Below are 25,929 nucleotides of genomic sequence, written 5' to 3'. Positions count from 1 at the left end.
TGTCTGTTAAGGAGCTGCTGCATCCTGCCAAGAAGAACATGAGTGAAGACCTTTCCAGGGACCACTAACAATGAGATCAGCCTGTAGCTGCAATGCTTGGTTTGAGTATTTGCCTTTGTACAGGGACACTCTGATGCCATCTTTCCACTTTGATGCCATCTTGCTGCTGATACTTCGCTTGATGCCCAACTGTTAAGAACAGTTGTTGCAGGCCAGTGCTCACTGATTCCAAAGTATCTTTGAGCAGCTCGGATGGAATACCATCAGGTCAAGTAGCCTGTCCATTTAATAACTTTTGGATGGCCTTTCTGATGCTCCGTCACACGAAGTATGAGTTTGTTCCTGGATCTGCATCTGTGCAGTTTGCCAGCTCAAATAGCTCTGGGTAGTCATTAGCCGGGGCATGGCTCACCATGCTTTAATAAGGAGTTTTCCATCTGTACAGGTCCTCATGTATTGATGAGCAGGGAGAGCTGGCTGGTTTCGTGATAAGCATGTTAGAAGGCTGTTTATGGATGCCAGCTAGGCGTGTAATGGCTCTGAAGGCAGGATGCAGATTGTTGTATTTCAGGCCGTCCTCTGCTTTGTCGGCCAGGGAGTTGATGTAGATCTCGTAGTCACAATAGTGCTGGATTCAAATCTATAAATAATTTAACTTGATCTCCCCATGTAAACACTGTTCTCATGAGCATTGATTAAAAAATGAAAATCACAATTTTAATTGGGTTATAGCTCTTTAGCCAGTTTCGTAGCAAAGTCTAATGGGGAACCAAACACTTCCCCTGTTTAATAAGACTGTTTCTTCACTGCCATAAAGATGTGTACTAATATGTAATAGTTATGTTGCTGTAAAACTGTAATGGAGACAAGGGACTTGTGTGTACCTTGGGGTATCTAGGTAAGATCAACACCATACATCAACCAGCTATCGTTGATATCACATAGTTCACCTCATGGTAAATCTACAGTGCCTTATGTGTACTGGGATTTTACAGGTGGGTATCTAAAATGCATTAGCAACCACGTTTAGTAGTGAATACAAAACCTAAGGCTGTTCTGAGTTACAGTACCCTAATATGATGTTTCTCCATATTATTCCCTTGGGAGGTGCTCTAATGACAGAGTATACTGTTCTTTCTTACTGTTCTGAAGCATGGATGTCTGATAACATGAATAGTTTTTAAAATGTTAGGGTGTTCTAACATTGTTGTTCTCTTGAGTAATTTGAACATTTTGTGATTGTTCCAAATACAAATATGTTTGCTGACTATCACTCAAAATATGTAATTATAGTCTTTTAAAATAACATGTCGTTGCAGAAACTACTTTTATCTGCTCCACTTGACCTTTCTGTATGTGATTGCTAACAGAAATAAGAGCAACAAAATAACTTTACATAATGTCAAACACCCTTCAGAATTGGTTGAAGGCAGTGAATTGATTTATTTGTGTATCAAATTTTAAAACAGTCCAACAAGAAATCACTATCACAACTGATACAGTTCTTGGCATTTTCCGGTAAAAACAAGAACTGAAGGTTCAATCCTGTTTCCCTTTAAGTCATTGAGAAAGGTCCCATTGACTTCAGCAGCGGGATAATGCCCTAAATGGGGACACAAACTGAACTAACTTCTGTCTTGTCGAAAAGTGATTTCCTTGGGGCAACTCAGACCGCTGTTCCCCATAATATATCTGCCTGTGGACAGTCTCCAGGGCTTTCACTCTGGCACTTCTCACCAGCGTTAGATTTAAACTTAAAAAAATTTAACAGTTGATCTTGGCAAACTTCATATAAAACAGTAGAAACAGCAGGACGTAAGTGAAAGGTTAGACTGATCTTAACAGGAACCCTGGAGAGTGTCTGGCGTTGGCCTTCCTCACTGTCGGTTCATGCAAAATTTACATCTAGCTGTTGGGAACCCAGGTGAGAGTTGTTTAAAAAACAAAACAAAACAAATAAAATGTTGCACGCCTGCTGGCTTTACACAGGACACAGAACTAAAAAAAAAACTAGTGTTCTGTCATGCACACGGACTGGGCCAGATCCTCAGGTGCTGTAAATCACTGTGACCCAAAACGTATTGTGCAGTCATTCTGCACCTTTGAAAATACTGAATTCATTTTCAAAAGGCAAAAATCCACAGAATGGGCTCTTGAATACTCTGGCCCGGTTTTCTCTTGCACCAAGATCCTCTCCTCATAGGAGTGATTGAAGGAGTAGTCAGAGAGCTGGTGATGAATCCCTGATTCTCAAGCTGCAGAGTTTAGAGCATGTCCTACTTGACTGACTCTAACACTAACTACTACTCTTCCAGCTGGTGTACCACAAGCCATTTGGTAATTGGTGACGTACAGGTGCATTCTGCCCTCCACCTGACTTGTCCCCCTCCTGCCCCATAATGCAGTGAGGCAGACCATTTGATCTAGGAACTGGCTACATTGATTTCACACCAGATGTGAGCTCTGCGACACCAGGGAATTCCCAGCTAGTCAGTTGGGGTAGATTCCAGCCTCTTAGTGCCACCTGTGTGGTGATTTTATCAAGGAATATTTTTCTTAACCTGTTGACCTGTATTTTCTTGTTGCTAGAGCAGTGTAGATAATGTGTAGCAAATACGTTATTTGATTAAGTTAGCCTTTTTTATTTGCAGCATGTATGCGAGCAGAGTGATTTTTCCTAAGTTTACTCAACATTATTTTCTGAACAACTTTATTGAATATGTCTTGGTCTTCAGATCTTTCATTTAATGTTGTCACATGCATTCAATATTTGAAATTCAAACTCTGTTGGAAAAGGAGTACTTCTGGCACCTTAGAGACTAACAAATTTATTTGAGCGTAAGCTTCCATGAGCTACAGCTCGCTTCAGTGCATCCGATGCATCTGTTTGCAAATACAGACTAACACGGCTGCTACTCTGAAACTCTGTTGGGTAGTTGTGATTGTACATACAGATCACATGGTATTGTCTGTGTTCTTTAATTTGAGCATAACTCTTAAAATCAAGTGCCAATACTCCAGGGTGTGTTTTAATTTGTATCATAGTAGTGCCAAGAGACCTCAACCAAGATTGCGATCTCATTGTGATATGTGCTGTACAAACACACAGTGAGAGACTGTTTCTGACCTAAAGAGTATTTGAGTTTATACTTTGCTTTCCATTAATATTATCTAATATTTGTTAATTTTGTTGTTTTCTGCAAACACTTCTGCCAGTAAATATTAATGGAAAATGAGCTGAAATGCTCACAAACAATACAGAAGTGAATTCTGTTTTTTAGCAAATAGTTGTGGAAAACTTTTGAGGCATTTGTCCAATTGTAATGGGGTAGAAATACCATTATTCCGTTTTTAATTGACACATTAGTATGATCAGTAGTTAACATTGCTTTGGTGTTTGTTTTGAGGCTTTCTGCAATCAGCTGCGGTTTCTGATCTCTCAAACTTATTTATGAAAGCCCTTTTCGTTGTACTGTAGATTCATGTAATTAACCAGGATCTGCATACCAGGCTCTGGGGATAGGAAGATGGGGGTAGACACAGTATCTGATTGTTAATCTAAAATCAGTGCAACTGTTCTTTGAAATACATATTATCAAGGAGTTGTGAGGCAAGGGGAATTGGTGCAACTCCCTCTAATAACAGCAGAACATTTCAGTCGTATGATTGTGTTCACTGAAACATTTGTATGGATTTTATCAAACTTGAGGTTTTTTGGTCATGTCTTTGTAATGAGTGTAAGTGCATGTAATTGATTATAATGGATACTTTCAGAAGTATTGTGTATTCCACATAGCTTCTCTTTATGAATGTAGCCATTCTACTCCAGTGAGTGGGCTTGTTTTGCTGCAGTCCCTACAGCTGGAACTCACCTTTTGATGCAGCCTGACATACTCCCCCACTTTTTCTTCCTTCAGACCCTTCTGAAAACATACTTCTTCCAAAAAGCCTCCGAACCCTAACCCTCATGTCAGAGATTTGCTAACAAACCAGTCAGCGTCAACTCTTCACCAAAAGGAAAATTAAAATAAAATACCCAAAATTCCATTTTATTTCATGTAAGGGGCACCACAGGAACAGATGTGCAGCTTTTGCACTCCCTGAAGGCTACAGGGGATCTCTGTGCCAGCTTACCTAGCTCAGTGTAGGTGGGTAGAGCAGGGACTGGGCCACTTTGAGGAGCTCACATGGAGCCAGTGCCCATAATATTCTATAAAAGTGACCCAGGGAGCTGTATTCCAGCTAGACCCCTGGGTCAGGGCTCATGGGTCTCACCTTTCCAATCCCTTCCTCTGTACTTCATATAAAACCTGAAGTGCATTTTATCCAAAGCCAGCATAAGGAGACAAACTTTTCAGTAACAGCTGAGTCTCTTCATGGGTCATGCCTGTCACAGTTACAGGAACTTCTGACAACAACGTAGCAGCGGTGTTACAGGCCGCTTATCGAGTGCGGTAGTCACCTGTGCAGTCAGTACTACTGCTAATGCTCAAGGAAGGGGACAGGAGGCAGAAGAACAGGAAGGAAGGAGACAGGAAAATTGTTCTCTGCATATCTCCAGACTTCTTATAGCAAAGATGTGGGAAGTAGGTTTTGAAAATACTCTACCCTGCTTCATAGGTAGCCAACATGAGTCATGTTTTACAGTGTAGTACTGAGAAAAGCTTAACATGCTGGTAGTGCAATTATATTAATGTATCCAAGCAAAATATTTTAGTAGAGCTGCCAAATAATTTTGTTGACATGTATCTGATTATACTTGTTGGGATATTTTTAATAATAAAGAGAATTGAGAACAATTTGTCAGTCATTTTAAGCTTAGAAAAACATACTGCAGCAACAAAGATCTCTACCAGCCTTCTGTGCTGTTGACACATTCCAGTACACAGTGTACAGCTTTTAAAGGGCAGATGTATGTTTCATAACATTTCAAAATGATATTTTTAGAGATTTACAGGTAAACAATGTAAAAGTAGAATGTGGGCATTTGTGAATCTATTTTAAGGTCTCTCACTTACAGCACTCTTCTTTGCTGTCTGCTCACAAAAACAAAAGGCCTTTTGAAGAATATGTTATGTATGGGAGATATGTATGTGGTACTCAAGGTACTTAAGGTTACCTGGAAAGCAAATGGCTCGGCGAGTTGCCATTTGGATGATCTCAACTGAGCATCACAAGATCCAAGGGCCTGTTCCTATTGTGATCAGTGGCAAAAGTCTCATTGACTTAATGAAAGCAGGATTGGCCTGAAGTTCCCGTTCTGGATATGTTTGATTTTTAAAATGCATTTGTAGACCGTAACTGGCTTGCAGCTGCTGATCTTGATGAACTTCAAGGTTTGATTGTACTTATATGCAGTTCTCTTGCATGTACATTTGTTTTGGATTTCCTAAAGTTTTAAAAATTATTTCCCACTCTTTTGGACATCAGCTTTCTTGTAACCTTTATCTTAGAGTACACCCTGTACAAAAATCCCCATGTGCTGGATAGCTCTATGCATGAGTGAAGTTCTACTGTGTATGAAGTCACAGCATGCATCCTGCTGTAGTTCTCTCAGTGCAGTGAGGGACTGCTCTCTGCAACTTTGGGAGCCCTGAAATAAATAACAACCAACCCTTCCCTCCCCCTCCATCCCCCCCACAAGAAAATATATGTTTAATATCTCTCACTGCATTATGCTATTCAGGCACATAGTCCTATAATTGCTTTAATTTTTTTTAAATGATCAGTTACACCTTTTATAGTATACAAATTCCATCCCATTGGCAGCTCTCCATGGATTGTGGGTGATTCTATTGCTTTTCCCTTATTCACCATTTGAATTTTTGTTTCCCAGTAGAGTTTGAACTTTATGCAAGTAATAGGTCACTTAATGTTAAGGTTAAAATCCTCCATTCATACTACACAATATGCAGCATAACTTTTTGTCAGATACCTAGGTCATGTCCACTCTACAGACTTCTGCCAGAATAGCTCTGTTGGTCAGGGATATGGAGAGGTGTGATTCCTGTGCAACATAGCTATGACGGCAAAACCCCTAGTGTGGATAAAGTTATGCTGGCAAAACTGCGCTTTTGCTGGCATAGCTTTATTACCTCAGAGGAGCTGAAATGAGCTGTACCAACAAAAGTACAGTTTGCTGTTATTAGCTGCATCCAGACTAGGAGCATTTTGCTAGTATAATATACTCGTAGTGTGGACTTTTGTCTATGACCACATCTAGCACTAGGAGTGTTTTACTAGTACAGCTGAAGTGCTGTCAGCAAAGAATGCATACCTGATGCTCTACAGGACTGCAGTTAAGAGGGGAAATAATGCAAAACCTTCTACAAGAAGCTTAGATTGCAGGTTAACGTCACACAATTCATTTCTTCCCTTAGAAGGTCCTTATGACAGCTGGTGTGAGCATGGAAGCCATATTTTCAGTTTGTGTATTTTTTTATATACATATGTGTGTGTTTTGTGGGATGTAAGGTATAAGTAAAAACCCAACATGCTTTGAAAACTCACTCCATTGCATCTAAACTTGCAGTTCAGGTAATTTTATTGTAGACTGAATAAAAAGTGTGTCCAGTTCATTAGAGGAAAAAAAGCCAGGATAAAAAACAAGTACTTAGGCTGCACTCGTTAATCTCTCAATAGGTTGCAGCTAACAAATGCATCTCCTTTTATTGAAAGTATTTTTATGAGATTCCTTTTTAAGCATGAAAACTCATTGTTTCAGCAGTTTTTTCATTGTGGATATGAATGTGGGGGGAGGTAAACTGCATATATTATCCTAGAGATTTAAACGCAAGGCAGTTTGTTAGTTACAAAACAACAACAAACCTAGGTTAATGAACCTATAATATTATCCTCTTTATGATTGTTTTGCTATTAGTTCTGTGCTTTATCATTCTCAAGTTGACACGTACTTTTTGGAATTCTTCTGTGGAAAAGTTAAAGAAGGAGGGGAAAGCTAGGAATTTGAATATTATAGAGAATGTTCTCCTGATTTTGTTTTTTATTAAACTTTCAAGATCTTTATTATACTATTGTGTGTATTTTGAAATCAGTGGGACTATTCAGTGCATAAAGTTAGCCATAAAGTTAAGGTCAAGCCTTTTTCAGGATAGGGGCCTTTGTAGTAGTAAAGTGAAGTAGTAAAGAAATCATATGTATTGGTAAAACGTGGGAGACATCAATGTTATGAGTCACAGTATTCTGGTGTGCTTGCCACTTGAAATGGTGATGATACAGGTGCTGACCTAATTTTGTGCAAAGGCTGAGATTTTCAAACATAGGTGCCTAAAGTTACATTCTTATGTCCTTATTCAGGGGCCTGAGTCAGTGACCTGATCATCAAAAGTACTGAGCACCCAGCAGCCTCTGTTGACTTGATTCTCCACTGGTAGCTGATCTTTAACATTGATTGATACAAGATTAAAGAAAATAGCTTTGGCTTTAGAAACTGGAAAGAAACTAAAGGGCTTTGGCTAGCAATGGACGTTAGCCAGAAGCAGTGTGGCAGGGGACATAATCTTACAGACATTGCAGCAGCAGTCCTTGGAGGGAGTGCTTCTGAGCCTATTTCAACAGGAACATGCCTTGTACTTTGGTTTTCTGCTTTCCCTTTAAACTGCCAAACCTGCCTTCTACGATGCACCCGACTCTGCCACCCAAAAGGCGATGATGCATGGAGCAGCAGTGGGTCTCCTGTGATAAAGCCAATCATCCCTATAGACCTTTTAACATGGAGAAGGAAGAATGTTGTCTTTACTCTATACCACGGATAGCTCAGGCAGGATACGAACACAGAGTCTTAACACAAGGTGAAAAATAATAGTGGTGACGTTTATTTGTTCATTTTAAGCAGAGTAGTTGAAGTATTGCCAAAGAAAACCATTATATGTGCACACCTTCTAATTCCTTCAGAAAAGTATACAATTAAGTTAATAGAAAATTCCTAACCATATGAGAATGTAAATCTCCAGACACTCTGGATACATAAAAAAGATACATGTAATAGCAGCTTGCCCTTGTCTTGCTTTTTAAAACAAGCCTTCTCAGAACTGGATAATACATGATGCTAGCTGTGTAGATGCAACTCCACATGACCATCAGCATGTTGTGTAATCATCCTTGCTCCAGAATGATATTATATGTGGCCTTCAGGCTTTTTTAACATTTCCCTCCATAAACTTGTCACCTGAATCCTAAAACTACATTTGACTTTGATCAAAGTTTGGGGAGAGTAACAAATAAATGAAAACGGTTAGGCCCACTTTGTGTGTTTTTAGAAGCAATATGAATAAGGTATTCAGAGTTATAAATTTCCTAATGACTGTTACAGTACAATAATGTTAACTGTCTACAAAATATCACGAAGCTTGTTTGAATGGCACACACTTTGATGTCATAGTAGCAGTTTTGTATACCTCTTTTAATACCTACCTCTCATTGTGGCCATGTACAGACTGGTCAAGAAATGGATGAAAAAGAGAGCTCCTTACCACCACTCCTCTTGATTTGTACCTCCAAGCTTATGTGTGTAGATTAGGAACTGAACGTTACAGGGAAACTGTAGTTGCTGTAAGAAGCTGAGATGCAGTAATATGGTAATTAAAAGTTAGAAGGAAGCAAAAATGGTCATGAGGAGGAAAAAAGAAGAGAGACCCAGAATGAACAGAGTTTTCCTTTTTCGTACCTACTCTTTTCATAGTATTTCTCTTCTTACTTGCTATTTTTGTCATCCTCTTATTTCCTTCCTAAAAATATGAAATACTTACCCATCAAAAGCTAAATGATGGAAGATATAGCAATTCTTTGCATTTCTGTAGGGTCTCTTTCTATGTGAAGATGACAAAACACTTTAAAATATTTAATTACTGGTACCTCACAACACACTTGTGATTTAGGCAAGGGATAATTTAGTGACTGTTATTCTCTAAGAAAAAATATTTTCATATTTCTTTCATAGCACATAATTCATTGTTTGTTTTTAGATTCTGGTTGTCTTTTGTGGTTCAACATTCTAGAAATTCAGGCTGTTGTATAAAATATGTATGCATTGACCGTGTTCTCCTGGCATTTGTATCACACAGTGGAGACCACTCAGTCCAAGCGAGATCGCAGAAGAAATGTAGACGTGTGCTGTGGCACTCAAGTAATGTATAAAAAGGATGCACGTAAGATGTAGATGAGTGTGAGATGCACATCATTTTACAGTGAGATTAATGAGATCTTCAGGAAAGAGTTTAATCTTGAGGTCATTTCCTTCCTGTTATTGCACTCTTGAATCTTTGCCAGATTGTGATGGGTGAAGGGCTTTATTTTTGTCTTTGAATACTTTGAATTTAAACGATGTCGACTTGGAATACTGAAATGTGGAATTCCTCTCAATTCCTCACCACTGTCTTCTGCGACACTTCTGAAAAGAGTTACTTGTTGTTTTTGTAGTGTCTTTTTCTCATGCCCTTTTTTCCAGTTAATTAACTCACTAAACTGCTGCTGTGAATCCAATATCACCAAGGATCCATATTACTTAGGACAGCATAGAGACACTCTAATAATCACTTGATATGTCAGTGTCCATGATGATGAAAAAAGGGGGTTTATAAAGGGAGGGAAATAAATTGGTACACGCTGCAATGCAGGATAAAGCTTTGCATGAAAACAAGAGACTAGTGCCTTCCTCACCCCTCAACTAATTTAAACTTCAGTAACATAACATATGTGAAGCTTACAGTTTTACTAGAGACTTCCTAGGGTTTCCACTTCTGTGCAACGTAAGAATTAACTGGTAGAAAATTGGAGGAATGTGGCAGCTCATTTAGGATCAAAGAATGTAGACCATATGTATAGGATGGGGGACTTTATTCTGGGGAGTGGTGACTCAGAAAAAAGATTTTGGGGTGTGGTGCATAATCAGCTGAACATAAACTCCCAGTATGATGCTGTGGCCAAAGCAGTTAGTGTGATCCTTGGATGGATGCATAAATGGGATAGGAGTAGGGAGTTTATTTTACCTCTAATTTGGCACTTATGTGATTGCTGCTGGAATACTGGGTTGAGTTCTGGTGTCCACAATTCAAGAAGGAGAGAATGTGTAAATTTTTAACAGTGGGGGTAATTAATCACTTGAACAATTTACCAAGGGTTATAGTGGATTCTCCATCGCTGGCAATTTTCAAATCAGGATGGGATGTTTTTCTAAAAGATATGCTCTAGGAATTATTTTGGGGAAGTTCTATGGCCTGTGCTATACAATAGATCAGACTAGATGACCGTAATTGTCCCTTCTGCCCTTGAAATCTATGAAAAGGTTTTTTTGGGGGGGGAGGAGGGGAATGGGCAGGGGGTTGGTTTGGTCTTTTTCTGTTTTTCACCTTCCTGTTAAACATCTGGAATTGGCCGCCGCTGAAGTTGCAGTGGGGGAGGTTTAGATTGGATATTAGGAAAAACTTTTTCACTAAGAGGGTAGTGAAACACTGGAATGCGTTACCTAGGGAGGTGGTAGAATCTCCTTCCTTAGAGGTTTTTAAGGTCAGGCTTGACAAAGCCCTGGCTGGGATGATTTAACTGGGAATTGGTCCTGCTTTGAGCAGGGGGTTGGACTAGATGACCTTCTGGGGTCCCTTCCAACCCTGATATTCTATGATTCTATGATTCTATGAAGATGACACACTGGCCTGGATGGACCAGTACTTTGAGGTAGCACAGAAAATCCTCTTTTTTTTAGATGTCTGGGTGATGTATCTTGCTAATATGCTCAGGGTGTAACTGATCAGCAGATTTAGGGTCAGGAAGGAACTTTGGTTTTGTTGTTTTTGTTTGTTCGCCTTCATCTGAGAAGCATAGCTCACCTGCTAGGATCATCTGGGCATATTCCACCTAATCCGTTCCCTGCCATTGTTGGGGCTGTGGGCATTGGTGGTACCTCTATCTCTCCTGTTCTCTGCCTTGGGCACATAACAGTTTATTATCCTGAGGACTAAAATGCTTTAGTTCAACTAAAGTAATTGGGCTCAATATAGGGGTCTCTGGATGATATTTAATGGCCAGTGATATACATAAGGTTAGACTGTGTGGTCTAATGGTTCCTTCTGGCCTTCTGACAAGAAGTATGCAGCTCATTCCTGAACATCCTGTGGATCAAAAGAGTAGGCTAAAAAGTGCTAATCCTCCTTCCTAATATGTAAACAAACACAGTATAATAAGCACAAATAACTTTGGCTGTCATTCAAGTGGCGTTGTCCTCTAGTATGTTCCCCGTGGAGAACGTTGGTCAGAGATGACCTCGGTTTGGCTTCCTGTATAAGTGGAATCCTTTCCCCTCCGCCCCCCCCCACCCATGGAAAAGGCTGTAAATGTATTTTCCTTTGCAGTTAAGAATAAAAACACATTGCCAACATATGAAAGCTAGAGTTTTAGGAGCAAACACACACTCCGCAAGGCTGAAAGAGATGGATGGCAACACTAAATCTCTGATTGTGGGTGTGTAAATCTGAGCATACTCATTACTTGTGTTTCCTTGTAGAGGGACTGTATTACTATTTTGCAGAAGTCCAGTACCTGGCCCATATGTTAGAGTCCAGAACTTTGACCTATAGCCTCATGGCAGGCTGTTAAATGCTTTCCTCCCCCTCATGTGGTGAAGCACAACTGCAGCATATCCCTGTGTGTATCTCATATTGTCAAAGTGTCCTCTATAAGAGGGCAGGAGCCAGGATGGCTACTTCTCTCCCCTGTTAAGCAGTAAGATTTTAAGTGAGTCTTTTATCTTATCTGTAATATTTGTCTCTTTCTGCGCACCACCTGTAGATTTAACTGTTATGTCTTTATTAGTCAAAATTTTAGAATCCCCCATAGCATAAGTATTTAAAAGACTGCCTTACAATTTAGATCAAGAATCTAGCTCTTCTTAAAACATTAATGGGGCTTGATTTGAAAATAATTAAACCCTCATGCATGTGTATTTCTCACAACCTGTGAAAGCACCTGTGCCTCTAGAGAGGACATGTATGCTTTGAAGTTACAATGTATTTTTCTCTGTTTCCAGAATAGGTAAATGAATTGCAGCTGTTATCTTGACTATCTCAGTTTAAACAAAAACAACGAGGAGTCTTTGTAGCACCTTAGAGACAAACAAATTTATTTGGGCATAAGCTTTCATCAGATGCTGATGAAGTGGGTTTTAGCCCACGAAAGCTTATGCCCAAATAAATTTGTTCATCTGTATTAGCAAAAACAACAAGGAGTCCTTGTGGCACCTTAGAGACTAACACGGCCACCACTCTGAAATCAGTTTAACACTCAGTCTGCCAATAAGTGCCTGGGCCTGATCCTGCAAACTGAATCACTGTGGAGCTGCTCACATTTGGCTGAACTGTTTACACAGATAAGAGTTGCACTGTTCATCCCTTAAGGCCTGATGCTGACTATAGAATTCCATATGAGATTTGCCATTGACGTTTTAGTGGAAGCAGCATCTGGCCCTCAGTCTTCGGCTATACTGTATTTTAAATGTCCCTTATCATATTTTCCTGAGGTTTTTCCTTTCACTGCTCTCTGAGGCAGGGATTGCATCTCTGTGTGTTCGTGAAAAGTCATGTGCAGTGATAGCACTATGGAAATAATACAGAAGTTACCAGAGTCTGCTTGTAGCAAGCTCATCTCACCTGATTTGATTGGAAGCGCTTTACTGAAAGGTCTATTGAGTATGAATGAACACTTCTGCAGGTGGTTGTGGGGTTTTGGGTCCAGTTTTGGTCCATATTGGTCAATATTTGGTCAATATTAATTACCGAATTATCAAAAATAACAAAAATCTCTTAGCACTTTAAACCTGTGCAGTGTTTTACAAACATTCGGTAAGGCAGGGCTTGGTGAGGAACCTGTGGACCAGATCCTGAGCGTGACTGAAGAACTCTGTGACATTTAGGAAGGGGAACAGGGTACAAAACTGGCCTTAAACCACCTTTTGTGCTCTCCTGATCCTGGGGTCATGCTGACATATGGTCTGTGGCATAAATTAGAGCAGCCATATACCAGCTGCCAGTGGCTACAAGTAGAGATTCTAGCAGTCAGATCAGCTGGTATAAGGGAGCCCTAACCATGCTGCCTTTCTCTGCCGCTGCCGCCTATGTTGCCATTGAAGAAGGGGTGGCCTAGCAGAAGCAGCTCTTTGCCACCCATTGATCCTTTTGTGCTGAGGAATCCTCCAGTGACTGGCTACAGCAGCTTTATGGTATCTTTGCACCAGCAGAACGACACTGAGCAACCCGAACTGCTCTAAAATAAATGGCTTTGCAAGGAAATCATACAGTGTGTTGAAATACTGGGAAAACAAAAGCCAGCTTTCCCAGTGAGCTCCCCACTGTGTTCTTTGTTATGACTGGCTTGCTGTCATTTCTGGGATTTTAAAGTCCTCCTGTTTACATCAGTCTGCTTAACTACATGTGGGACGTAACTCGCTCTTTGGAATTCTCCCATGGAAAAGTAAAGGAAGGAAGCTGAGGGAGGATGGAGCTATTGCATCCTGTACCCTTCAGAGGGGAGTGGCCACAAATAGCTTAGTTTGAAGGACGTAATATTTTATATATTTTAACTTAGGATGTTTGAACCTAGATAAGCCGTTGATTAAAGGAGGACAGTCAATTGTGTGTAACTGGTGGAAACTCCTTAGGAGTTTGAGACCTTCCTTATAATGACAGAAGGAAGAGAGAAAATGGAGAAGCACCTTTCTGAAGTGGTGATTGCACAATGATGATAGTATAGTGTTAGTTCTTCAACACTGAGCTGCACTGTCTGGTTCCAGAAGGCAACTTTTTAAAACCTTACTGCATATCACTGGAGACAGGGCTGACGCATGAATAACAGGAGCCATGCAGAATACCTCCTGTTGAACGTCTCACTTTCTGATTCTCCAGTTCATTAACTGGGTCTGATATGAAGGAGTGCAGTTTAGGATCAGCAGAGATCCTTTGCAGTAGTGAGGTAAGGCTGGAATGTGCAATGAAGTGTGGATCCTTTACAGGCAACTTTAGGATTGTATTAAATACGCTTTCTATGTTAAAATTGTTTTCCCCCTGGAAAGCCTGTGAAACGTTCAGTCGGCTATGGAAAATTATTTGACTGTTATCAGAGTATAAATCACACTTAGTCACTTAACATTTGGAAGTAGGGGAAGGTTGAAAAAGGCTCTGAACTTCATTTAGTGCATTTTAAGTGAATTGCTTTAATATAATTTATCTAGAGACTTGCTTTCTGGGGATGCTTTTGTTCACAAGATTTAATTTGCTTACTAAACTTTAAGAAGAGGAGTGAGACCTCAGGATTAAATTTGCCTTCTCCCTTTTAATGTGTGTTGATACCACTTTCAATTGCTTTTAAGCATTTCTTTTTTTTTGCTGATGTAGAAGAGAAGTGAGGTTGTTTCACTGCTTAAAGTACACACACAAGATTCTCCAGTGAATTATGTGATGCTTCCTTTATTTGTGCCCACAGAACTCTTTAATATTGCAAAACCATGCATCTTTTTACAGTGTATCAAAATGAAAACTGTCAGTGTGAGCAGGTAGGGACAGAAATTTGTGCCTTCTCAGCCACATAAAGCCAATACAGATTTTTATTAAACATAAAGAATTTTAACAACTGAAACAACAAAGAATCAATGAAATTTACAACATACATTCTTTGTTTCAGTTGTTAGAATTCTTCGTGTTTAATAAAAATCTGAGTGCATTTACGAGCATCACAATGCTGTAAAAGTAATGGATGTTAAATCCCCAGGATTTCATTGAAAATCTCAGCCTAGAGGTCTACTGGTGATTGGTGCAGAATTAAGACCTGATGGTTTGCATCTCTGCCCAATAATGAAAACAAGCAATTTAACTAACATTCTAGTAAAAAAGAAAATATTAGTGAAAATGTTCAAACTTGACTAAAATGGAGAGGAGGCAGATCATTCTTTATAGTATGTTTACTAGAGAACTTGATGTCAGGTCAATGAAACTCACTTTGAGACAAAAATATACTTGTTAAAGGAATATACTCGCTGCATATCAGTTTCTGCAGATCAGGTGACACTTACTTTAAGAAAACACCTGACAAAAATAATAACCTGTCTTAAAAGGATACTTTGAAACCTTCCCCAGTCTGAGATCCACTTCAATATCTTCCGTAATATGTACGGACAACGTTGCTAGCACCGTGATCGATCTTTTCCAGGCTGTGCTGCATGAATGTTTTTGAAGATCTTTTTGAAGAGCTTTAGATTGCAAGACCCTTCTAAAGCAGTGAATGATGATGATGCTTAAAAATGTTCATAAAAAATGTTCACAGCAACTGAATGTATTTGACATAACTTTTTCTCTAAGCTGTATGTCACAAACTCTTTTTCAACCTACTAAACAAAAAGGAATTGATTTATAGTAACTTTTAAGTAGTTAAATAGCTACGGGCAGCATATTTTTCTTTCACAAAGTGAATAGTCCTCGTGAAGGTTCAGGGCTGGAGTATTTTTAGAAATTTTTTTATTCCAAAGGGACAAAATGTTTCTCTAAATTTGCGCTCAGTTTAGCTGATAGATGTTACAAGCTGTTCTGTAACGCAAACTAATGAGCCTGTAGTTCTCTTGTCTCTGTGTTTCATTGTCTGCAAGTTTAGGCATTGGGAACCAGAATCATCTTTATAAATGATGCTTCAGCAGCAATGCATTTGTTAATTATGTGAATTCAGAGATAACATAGTGCAACCTTGATTTTTCATTCCACGCTAATCTAGACTTCCCTATTATCCAAACAGAACCATGGCTTTCCTGACTTAAGGTGAGAATGTGACCCTGTTTCAGATAACAGTTGGTTCCATTTAAGTGCTGCTCCCTTAATCAAGGATACGCTGCCTGAGTGGCTATTGTAGGGGGTGTTCTTGATGATCTTCATCGGTGGTGCTTAAGAAAAGAACTGTAAGACTAAGCACCACAACATCTCACAGAGTGCACACTTCAAAGCCTGATGACTGGCTTCCATGTTTATTAACTAAAGATTTTGGGCGTCCTCAAACTACGTGAGTTAGAAGAACCTCATAGGAAGGACCTTCACTCTAGAACCTTGTAAAAAAACACACATTTGCATTATGAGTTTTGTGAAACAATATGCAGGATCCATTCTGATTGATCAAGTAATCACAATGATCATAATGTAATGCCATCAGAGAGACTTAGTAACATGGCCACTAACTTTCTGGCCAAGGAGACTTGACAAGACTCTCCTCTGAGCCCGTTGATGTGGCTTCTTACTTGGCCAGGGAAGTTGCTCTTGAGTGTGGAAAGCCTTTCCCCATTCATACTTTTCAACAGTTGGGATGCTGCAACCCAGAGAAACTGAGGCCAGAAAATGAGCATGGATCTGCACATGGCCATTCAGAGCACTATTACTATCAGGCTAGCCTCAGGCTTGGTAATTTTGTAATGTTGTTAGAAGATTCTGTTTTCTAACTCTTTTCAACTTGTATAAAATACCAACAAATGATTCGGAGGAGGTATATTTTAGGAGTTCATCCTTTTTCCTTGGGCAGAGTAGCAAAAAAGATATGACACACAGAGTTTAATAAATCTATTTTCCTCGTTCAATGCAATAGGATTTCTAATGTCAGATACTCACCCTTCAGCAGCAGAACAGATCCTGTGTTGTGAGATGCAAATAAATGGCAGTACATTTGAGGTGGGGTTTGACTCCTAGGAGGCAGTGTTATTGCTTCTATCAGCCTTTGAGAATACTTGACCTTTTAAGTGCTTGGATTCATATTTTGCTGAAACACTTAATTTTCAAATCCCAGTTTACAATTTCAGCTGGTTAGAAGAAAGAGGAGAAAACAAGATCAGCTGAAACTTGCATTCTTTGATGAGGTAGCAGTAATATGTACTCGATGAGATTCTTTGCCAGTGGTTCTCAAACTTTTTTTTCCACGGACCACTTGAAAATTACTGAAAGTCTCAGCGGACCACTTAGTGATCTTTCCAAATGTTGTTTTTACCATTAGCTAGCCATTGTAAAGCATGTTGGATAAAAGTGCTATATAAAAAACCCCTTAATAATAATTAACGATTTTTGTTCTACACATAAAAGCACACAGCTCACATTTTAATATCCGTAGTCTTACCTTTCTAATGCGATGGATGTGCCCTCTCTCCCTGGCCATGGCAGCCCTCAAGCTGGGGCTGGGAAGGAGAGAGGGTCTCTCCCCAGCCACAGCAGCCACAGAGCTCAGGCTGGGAAGGAGGGCCGTCTCTCCCCGGCAGCTGCAGCCCCGGAGCTGAGGAAAGTTGCTTCATTCTCTGGCTGCCGCAGGCCTGCATTTCCCAAATTCCCCCCACCCCCTCTTCTCACCCCACTGCCCCCTCCCATCTTTACCCTGTTCCCCCCCAAGGCAACCACCTCACCTTTTGTTTAAATCCATGCACCGAAGTTTTAAATTATCTTCCCACTGATAATCATTCTTCCCGTTGAATGATATAAACACAAATAGCAAATAACCATATTAAAAAAAAAAAAAAAGCCCCTACCCTGAACAAACAAATTTATAATTTGTGTGGAGTGAGCTGTCTCGCAAATCTGTCATTTTTATTAATTTTCCCCACCTCTCTATTATACTAGCAGTTGCAGCACCAAGGAGGACTACACTTGATTTAGAAGCATGGTTAGAAATGGCAGTGTTTCTTGCTGAAAAGGGAGAGAAGCAGGATGCTAACTACACAGGATATTGTTTTACATCCTGACTAAACAAATTGAAATGTTAGGAAAATCTGGAACCTTCTCAGCTACTCAATATTTCAGAGGCAGCTTGCACCTTCTGCAGCTTCTTCATTTAGGGCCTGCTCCAAAGCTGGTTGAAGTCAATGGAAAGACTCCCAGTGACTATAGTGGGTGACACAAAGGCCCCCTGGCAAAGGGTCCACTATTCTTTGCAAACAGCTCTCATCTCAGACCTGACAAACTTGCGACATCAAACACACTGCTTACAGGGTATTTGTCCATAAAGGGTAACATGTAAGGTCTCTATTGAAAGCTTGTCACTTATTATTGTTCCTAATCTATGCGTGATGTGTGTTCAGGTAATATTTAAGGATTAGTGTAACTATACTGACATTTATGCCCTTCTGGCCTTAAGGTTAAAAGACGTCACTCAGGGAGCGATATCAGGTGGCGATGGCTTACTTACGCATCAGGGAGTTGCCGTCCCTCCCTGGTTAGCTGGTGAGGTCAGGAAAAGTACAGTTGTCTACCATTGCCCCATCACAGAACAGTTAGTGGAAAGCCATCAAAGACAACTGCAAACAACTGAAACCACATGGAGGTTTGAAAAAAGGAACATTTATAGCAGACAAAGGGAAGAGAGACTCTGGATCCATTCATTGAGGAGACAGCTTATTGAGTGGGGGTATTTTTAATGAAAGGTTAGATCCTGGTTCATGTGAAGCCAGTCAGCTTTGCAACAGACTGAACTTTGGGTGGGAACCCATTTTGTTCAATAGGAAAGGTCGCTATAAATAAGTGCAGGCCCTGCTTCAAGTTTTATGATTTTGTTTCGTAACCATTTGTTTCCATCACGGTCTCTGGTTTCCAGTGGAATCTCTATTCTTTCTTAAATACACCTTCTTTTGTTTCACTACAAATGCAGTGTGTTATACAGGAGTGGTGGTTTAAAGTGAAACTGGGGTACTCTTTTGGGAGCAGAGGATCTGGGATTTCTGTGAGTAGCCAGTGTCAGGGGCTGGACATCACAGGGGAATGATTCAAGGGAACTTGGGAACTGGAGTGCACTTCTTGTTAACCCGAAAGGCAAAAGAAAGGGCTAGCATAGCCCAGAGCAGAGTGCTTGAGAGGCTGATGGCGTTAGGGAGCAAACACCCAACCCTCGCAGGCAAGACTCCCTCGTGCTGGAGGCAGGGGGTAACAAGATGACTCTCTGTCCTCGGTACCTCAAGAATCATCACAGTTGGCTTTGGATTGGGCCCTTAAAGAACAAATGTTAAACATTTTAGTTGTCGAGACGTTGTTGATAAAGTCACATTTTGTTGCTTAAAATATTTATTGCATTCTTCCATTACCTGAAGCAATACATTGTGTTTTCATGCTAATGTGTACAATATACTGAATGTCTTTCCTTGTGAATCTGATCTAAATAGAACACTCTCCAATTCAGTTCATACTTGAATTCAAGAAACAAGAGCACGTTACAGCAACTGGCTCTTGTCGGACAACTATAGTTCCCTAGGCATAATAATGAAAAATGAATCATTTGAAATGATTCGTGTTTCAGATAATTGAGCGAATATTCAGTGTAATAGATTGTCAAGGGATGTGACTGTTTCGGGTAAGTATGGTTCATGACGTAACAAAACATGTATGTGAGGAGTGCTTTGCTACACTGTTGATCTTTGAAAAATTAAAATATGTGCCCAGTTGAATGGTGAGAGATGATGGAATGGCACAGCATTGAGCTGCATGTCATTGACGCTGAAAAAGTTGGTATAATAATTAAAGAAGAAAACATTTACATGGTTTAGGCCCTGATCCTGTTTGTGCCTGATCTTATGCACTATGAATATTCCACTGAAGCTAATGTGTAAAGTTAAGCGTGTGGGTAAATCTATGCAGGATCACAGTCTGTAGACAGTTGATGTGACTGAGGAATAAGGAAAGTATTTCAGACTGATAAGGATGTTACCATGGTTGGGACCGGGAGTTAATAATAGTGGTCCAGAATGTCCTGACCCCTACATCCAAACATAGAGAGGACCATCTTCATAGAAATCTCCCCGACTCCTGTGTGGAAGTAGGGGTCACCTATCTCTGTGGAGGTGGTGTCTGGGTGTGTTCAGGGAGGCGCAGATGCCAGCAATTGCACACGGTCTTCCCTCCAGCCCCATGGGGATAATACTAATCAGATCTTGTCTAGATTATGTTTCCGCACAGGACTTCACCCACTCCTGCCATCTCCAAGGGGCAGTTATGACTAGTGTGTGAGTAGAGCCATGCTGCTCTGAGGGAGCAGGGTACTCACCAGAGCAGTGTGGAGGCACGAGGGCTTCTGTGCCGATTACTTTGGCCTTTTGTGAATCCATGGAGATCCTCCAGATTCATGGGCAGGCCTAGAACAATCAGGGAGGAACTCCATCAGATAGATGATCCTTGCAGAAATTCTTTCCTCATTTTTGGGCCAGTAACTCTTTGCACATCCATAGTGTCTTGTATATGAGGATTTCAAAGCACAATGCTAACATAAATGAATTTTAGTCTTGCAACATGCCTTCAAGGTAAGGAAGCAGTCATCTTCTTCCCATTTTATAGACAAGGAAACTGAGGCACAGAACAATGACATGATCTGCCCAAAGTCACATAGGAAGTTTGTGGAACGGAGCCCAGGACTTCTGACACCCACTCTTGTAATTTAACTATATACAAACAAAATCAATAAATAAAATTCAAGTGCTTTAAATAATATCAGACTGCATTCATCTTTGAAAATAGCTGTGAGATTTAAAAGCTTGTGTTTTGATTTTGAAAGGAGATTATATGTTCTTCTAGGTAAACTAATTATACAGCGAATTGTGGTACCATGATTCAGGAGAATACTGTGTACATACACAGAGCTGAATATTCAGTGTAGAGAATTCAGCTAAGTATATATATATTTGTGACATTTTAAATAATAAAACTGTATTTTTCTTCTTTTCTTTCTTAGATAGAGTACACATTTCTAGGAACATAGGGCTGAATTCTACAACCCTCATTCATGTGAGTGCTCTCATCAAGTCCAAAAGGACTACTTGCATGAATAAGGATTGCACATAAAAACCCAGAGGGGGCTACATGTTCAGTGAATACATTTTAGGAGTGTAGCAATGTACACTCATGCCCATGCAATTAAATGGAAATATTTTTTAAAATTAACATGGGTAAACAAGTGCAGTGAGAGAGAAGGCTCTGTGAGCCTAGTTATGTGCCTACCAAAGCATCTGAGCTCAACTAAACTTGTAAAATATCAGGGTGAACTTTTTGTATAAATAATTCCACATCGACTTACATCAGCTTGTCTGTTGGCAGTCAACTCCTGTTGTGCTCTCCTTTGCTCTCTGTGAACAGCTTCTCAGCCTGCATTCCTTTCATTCCAACAAGAGCCTGGGTACCTGAAAAGTAAGTTGTCACCTGGTGAAAATCTCTTTTTATTGATGTCAACACCAAAATGTTAATTAACTTAAGAGTAACATTTTCCTCGCCCAATCCTTCTTTACTTCTTCACAGATACCATGCATTCTATTAAGTGCCTGATCCTGTACCTTGCTGAGAGCATCCTAGAGGTTTTGAACACCGTGAACGCTTACTGGAGTCAGCTAAGAACTGAGAGTGCTGAGCTGCCTAACAGCAGTTCCTTGGCCAGGACAAGACCTTAGGAGCATTAAACCTCCTCCTTTCTTCTCTAGGGGATATACTTTATTAAAGAAACAATATATTAAAAAAAATTGATGTACCTGAACCACTGTATTGCTGCTCTGTCCATCGGGTTTCACTATATTGCAGCTGGGGAATGCTGGAGTGTCACATGACCGAGCGAGGGGGACAGCTCTGATGAGAATGTACAATGTGGCACCTCTAAGATGAAAAGCAGAATGGTGTTTTCAGTTGCACCATGCTGCTTGTTCCCATTAGCCTAGATATTGAAAGTAACACTAAGTAAAGTCTTTGGAATTTAATACTTTGCCTTTGCAGGTTACCTTTAACAAGATGCCATACATTTACTATATTTATATGTCTGTCTGCTCTCTTTGCACAAATGGATATAAATACCAGCAGTGGAGTGAAAGGCCATTTATCATTGACCGTTTCATTTTAATGCCCATCAGTCTGGATAAGAAACCACCACAAATAAACATTCTGTTTAGTGTAAGATCCAAGATTAATGGTCTTTTGGTTTACTCTCAACCCCCCGCCCCCCCCCCAAAAAAAAATAAAAAACCCGACAACCAAACCTGCAGATTATAAAGAAAAGGGGTTATTTGCCCAAAGAACTGTAGATTATTAAATGTGAAAGAACGTTAAGGCCTCTCTATCTTGTTGCTAGTCATTTCCTGGCTACTATCACCTGACCTATATCTGGGTTACATGCTGGGCAGAATCCACTGATGTTAGTGGCTAATATTAGTTACCATTTTACAGAAAGGGGTTTTCTTTTTGCTGTTGCAGATGAGAATTCTCCTGCCAATTTCTGGGATTCCAAGAACCGGGGAGTGACGGGCACACAAAAAGGACAAATCATATGGCGAATTGAACCTGGCCCCTATTTTATGGAACGTAAGTACCTATGTGTGTAATACAGGGTGGGCATGGACATGGAAACCAGCAGTCCCTAAGGGTTGTTAGTTGCTATGACTTTTTATCAAAGTCTGCTAAACAAAGCAGCTTATGGTTAGTGATATTTCCATGTCTGACAGCATTTTGAAATCACCTCTGTTAGCTGTTTTTACAAAGAGCCATGCTTTGGAAGGGAAAACTAAACAGACCCTTGAGTGTGTTTAGGGTATTGTCACATGTAGGGCTGCTTTTTAGCACTCTTGCAGTGCCAGGCATGGCACTATAGGTATGCCCTTCCTTAGTCTAGAAGTTGTGGCGGCTAGGGATGTAAAATACGAAACGGTTAACCAGTAAGCATTAGTCTTACCGGATAACTGACCCTAGCCTTCATCCCCAGGACCGGATGGCCTCAGCCCCTCTCCATTTAATTGGTTAACCGATTAAATGACATAATTTTAAACTTTTTAAACGGATATTTACATCCCTAGTGGCCGCTGGAGCAGGGTGGCCCTTGCCATCAACTCTCCGTCAGTGTCTAAAAACGGTCAAATAGAATAAAAAATTCAGAGTTTGGCTGTCTGTGCTTTTTAAAGAAAAACACCTCAAAGGCAAGCACTTAGTCCTACTTAAGGCCCTGACCTGGTCCTGGGACTTGGGGCAAGCACTGGAGAGCTCCTCCTCTGTTCCAGTCTCACCCAGTTCTGCCTCTGAGACTGAGAAGAAGCCTCCTGAACTGACCTGCTGGCTCCTGATTAGTCACTGTCTCCTCCTGGCCCTTCTAGGTCTGTGGAGACTAAGTCTTGTTGGTAGCCTGACCTGAGCAGGGGCGTGTCATGGCAGCAGCTCCTCCAGCTGGGGGCAGAGAAGAACTGATAGACCCCCTCACAGTTATGTATAGAGGAAGTAAGGTTGTATATCCTTGGGCCATTGGAGCACCCTTTGGGCGTGTTCTAAGACCTGAAGCTGAAGAAAGTTGTGCATTTTTACTCCAGAAATGTTCTTCCACTCTGAGACCTAGTTTATAGTAGCAAAAAAGATACTTCTATATTGTAGCACCATACGTATGCCTGGCCCTTTAGATAAAAGTTGTAAGGAGATGGAGGTCCCTGCCCCCCAAAAATTGTTAATCTCCATCTGCCATCATTATTTCTTTGCTTTGTCCAACTACGTAAATCAGCAAGAATTAGTGAGTGGAGCTAAAGTCTCATGGGTACAAAGAGAGGGTATGGCTGGTAGGGTGTTTTGACCCCAGACCTTTAAAACTTGTTCCTTGTTCCCTCTCTGTAAGAGCCTGGAGTATGATAGCCTGGTGCAAAACTCACCTTTTACTCCTTTCCTGTCAGGAAACAAGTGTTGGGTAGGGCTGGGTAGTGGTTGCGTGGGGAGGATGATTGTTATATCTATATTGTTGCTATAGGATTTTATTTGATTTGTTTGGGGTAATTGACAAATCTGGTTGTTAATGTGCTTTTAAATGATTTTCAAGGGTGTCCTGAGGAGTGGATGGGAGCTTTTATTGTAGAGTAGTAAAACTCCAAATGTGTAAATAATGAACTATATGCATGTTATGTTTGGAATAAATACATATAATTTTGGGGATCTTTTTAAAAAATTGACTTAAGTAAAAGTTAAACTTCAAAATTTTCAGTTATTTTTTTAAATGAAACTTTTTCTGGAAATTTTCTATTTCAGTCATTCATTTTCTGTTTTTTTTATTTTTTTTATCAAAAAACTGAATATTTGCAGGAGGAATTTTAGGGAGAAAAAGAAACTTTTTTCCACCACTTTCTGCAAAAACAAAAAAAGGATATTTTGACCAGCTTTATTAAAAATAGTAATGAGACCTTGAGTAGCTGACTCCAAAAAGGAGTTTAACTATGAAGAGCTAGACGAAAGGAGCAAGCTGTAAGGAGAGATTTAAAGGAGAAGAGTGAGGTTACTTTGAGGATGGTGAGAGGGAGCTTTTCCAAGTATAGGGAGCAACATTGGGAAAAAGGCAGAGTTGTGTGGGAGAAGTATCATTTCCCTCCTATTTAAACTAAAAATTAATATCTCCCCACCCCCCAATTATTGATTTCTTGATACTTTAATTTCCTCCTGCTGTCCTCCATATGCCCCGATGTTCTTTTTACAGCAGTAGTTTGAGGCCTGCTTTCTCTTGTGGATGTTAAAATAGCAGAGGTGCACATGAAAAGCAGCTTTAAGTCACCTGATTTCTTTATGTCTCAGGAATCCCCACCACCATTCCCCAGCTCAGCTGCTTTGGTTTGATCTTTATTTAAAAATCTGAATTGGGAGCTCCCAATTTAATGGATTAAGTTAAGTAAAACTTAAAAGGCTGCCAGCCACCTCTGAAACACTGAATACAGTGGTAGCTTCTCTTTGAAGTTAAACTCCTTGAGAGGTACTGGCAGCCAAAATTCAAATTACAAAGTTGTGCCCCTTCCTAATTCAGTCACCAATCTTCATAAGCAACTGGGCTGCTGTGAAGTGTTACTTTTCACACGAAAAGGAGCTGTTTTACCTTCTGTAATTTTAATCAACTGGAAGAAATCCATGCGATAATCCTGGAATGATGTGGATGAACTTGTTAGAAATTCTAATCTGTCTGGCATCAAAGGTGCAAAGACAATTCTGTCATAGAAGAGATGAGGAAAGCTTCAAGGGCTGCTTTGCAACCCAATTTGCCTGAAAGTAACAAATGTTGCCTGGGGGGAGAGGCATAGCTCAGTGGTTTGAGCATTGGCCTGCTAAACCCAGGGTTGTGAGTTCAATCCTTGAGGGGGCCATTTAAGTATTTGGGGCAAAAATTGGGGATTGGTCCTGCTTTGAGCAGGGGGTTGGACTAGATGACCTCCTGAAGTCCCTTCCAATCCTGATATTCTATTCTGTTAACTGTTTGTAGGTCTTGATGCAAATTACCCACCAAGGGTCTGTGCATTTCATAACATGGTTCTGAAAGTACAATAGAACATTATAGAAACATAATAAAAAGTCCTAATAGAATAAAAATGAAATGAATTCAGATAATTCATTAAAATAAAATAAGTGTGTGGGGTGGAGGGGAGGTATAGGATAGGAAGCTAATAAACACTGGGGGCTGGGGAAACATCAAATTATTTTGGCAATATTTTAGACATGGACTAAGATGGATGTCTGGGGAATGCCACACACTTAGGCCCATCACAGAAAATGTACAATTGCCTGCTGACTTGAGGTGCAATGTTTGGATCTGTAAATGGCTGGTTTTGTGCAGATACAACATACCATCAAGATCAGAGTCAAGGTGAATATTTCAAATATACTTGGGTTCCAGGGGTAGGGCTTTAAAAAACCAGCAATGTTAGCTTAAAATCAGCTAGCCACTTCACAGGCAGCCAACATAAAGAATGCAAGCCAGGTCTAATGTGATCACTGTTGTTTTTGGCATTTAACAATTATGCCACTGTATTATGAACAAGGTACAAGCAATTGAAAAGCCCACATGACAATCTTCAAGAGGGAATGTCAATCTAATATTGTGTTTGTTAGCACAAGGTATTGCTATTGCGAAGTGTCCCAGGATAAATATGCCACTGGTAGTATGCGTTTCCAT

At 40.2% G+C, this 25,929-nt stretch overlaps 1 protein-coding gene across 5 annotated transcripts in view; it reads left to right on the top strand.

Moving 5' to 3' along the window:
* The window catches only part of HECW2 (HECT, C2 and WW domain containing E3 ubiquitin protein ligase 2), a 257,468-nt gene that overhangs the window by 112,264 nt on the left and 119,275 nt on the right, over nucleotides 1-25,929 (top strand). For 4 of the 5 annotated variants that reach the window (XR_012664425.1, XM_048869350.2, XM_048869352.2 and 1 more), the window contains exon 3: nucleotides 22,227-22,334. Coding sequence is in view for 4 of the 5 variants with exons in the window: in XM_048869350.2 (XP_048725307.1) it covers nucleotides 22,227-22,334 (108 nt within the window). In the remaining variant the exon portion in view is untranslated. Of the gene's footprint in view, nucleotides 1-13,697; nucleotides 13,978-22,226; nucleotides 22,335-25,929 lie in introns of those variants that run through there. The other variant, XM_048869355.2, reaches the window with a different exon arrangement.

Source organism: Caretta caretta, chromosome 11 (assembly GCF_965140235.1).
Source record: "Caretta caretta isolate rCarCar2 chromosome 11, rCarCar1.hap1, whole genome shotgun sequence".
NCBI lineage: Eukaryota > Metazoa > Chordata > Testudines > Cheloniidae > Caretta > Caretta caretta.
The sequence above is the reverse complement of the archived record's forward strand: the minus strand, read 5'-3'. Positions and strand labels throughout refer to the sequence as shown.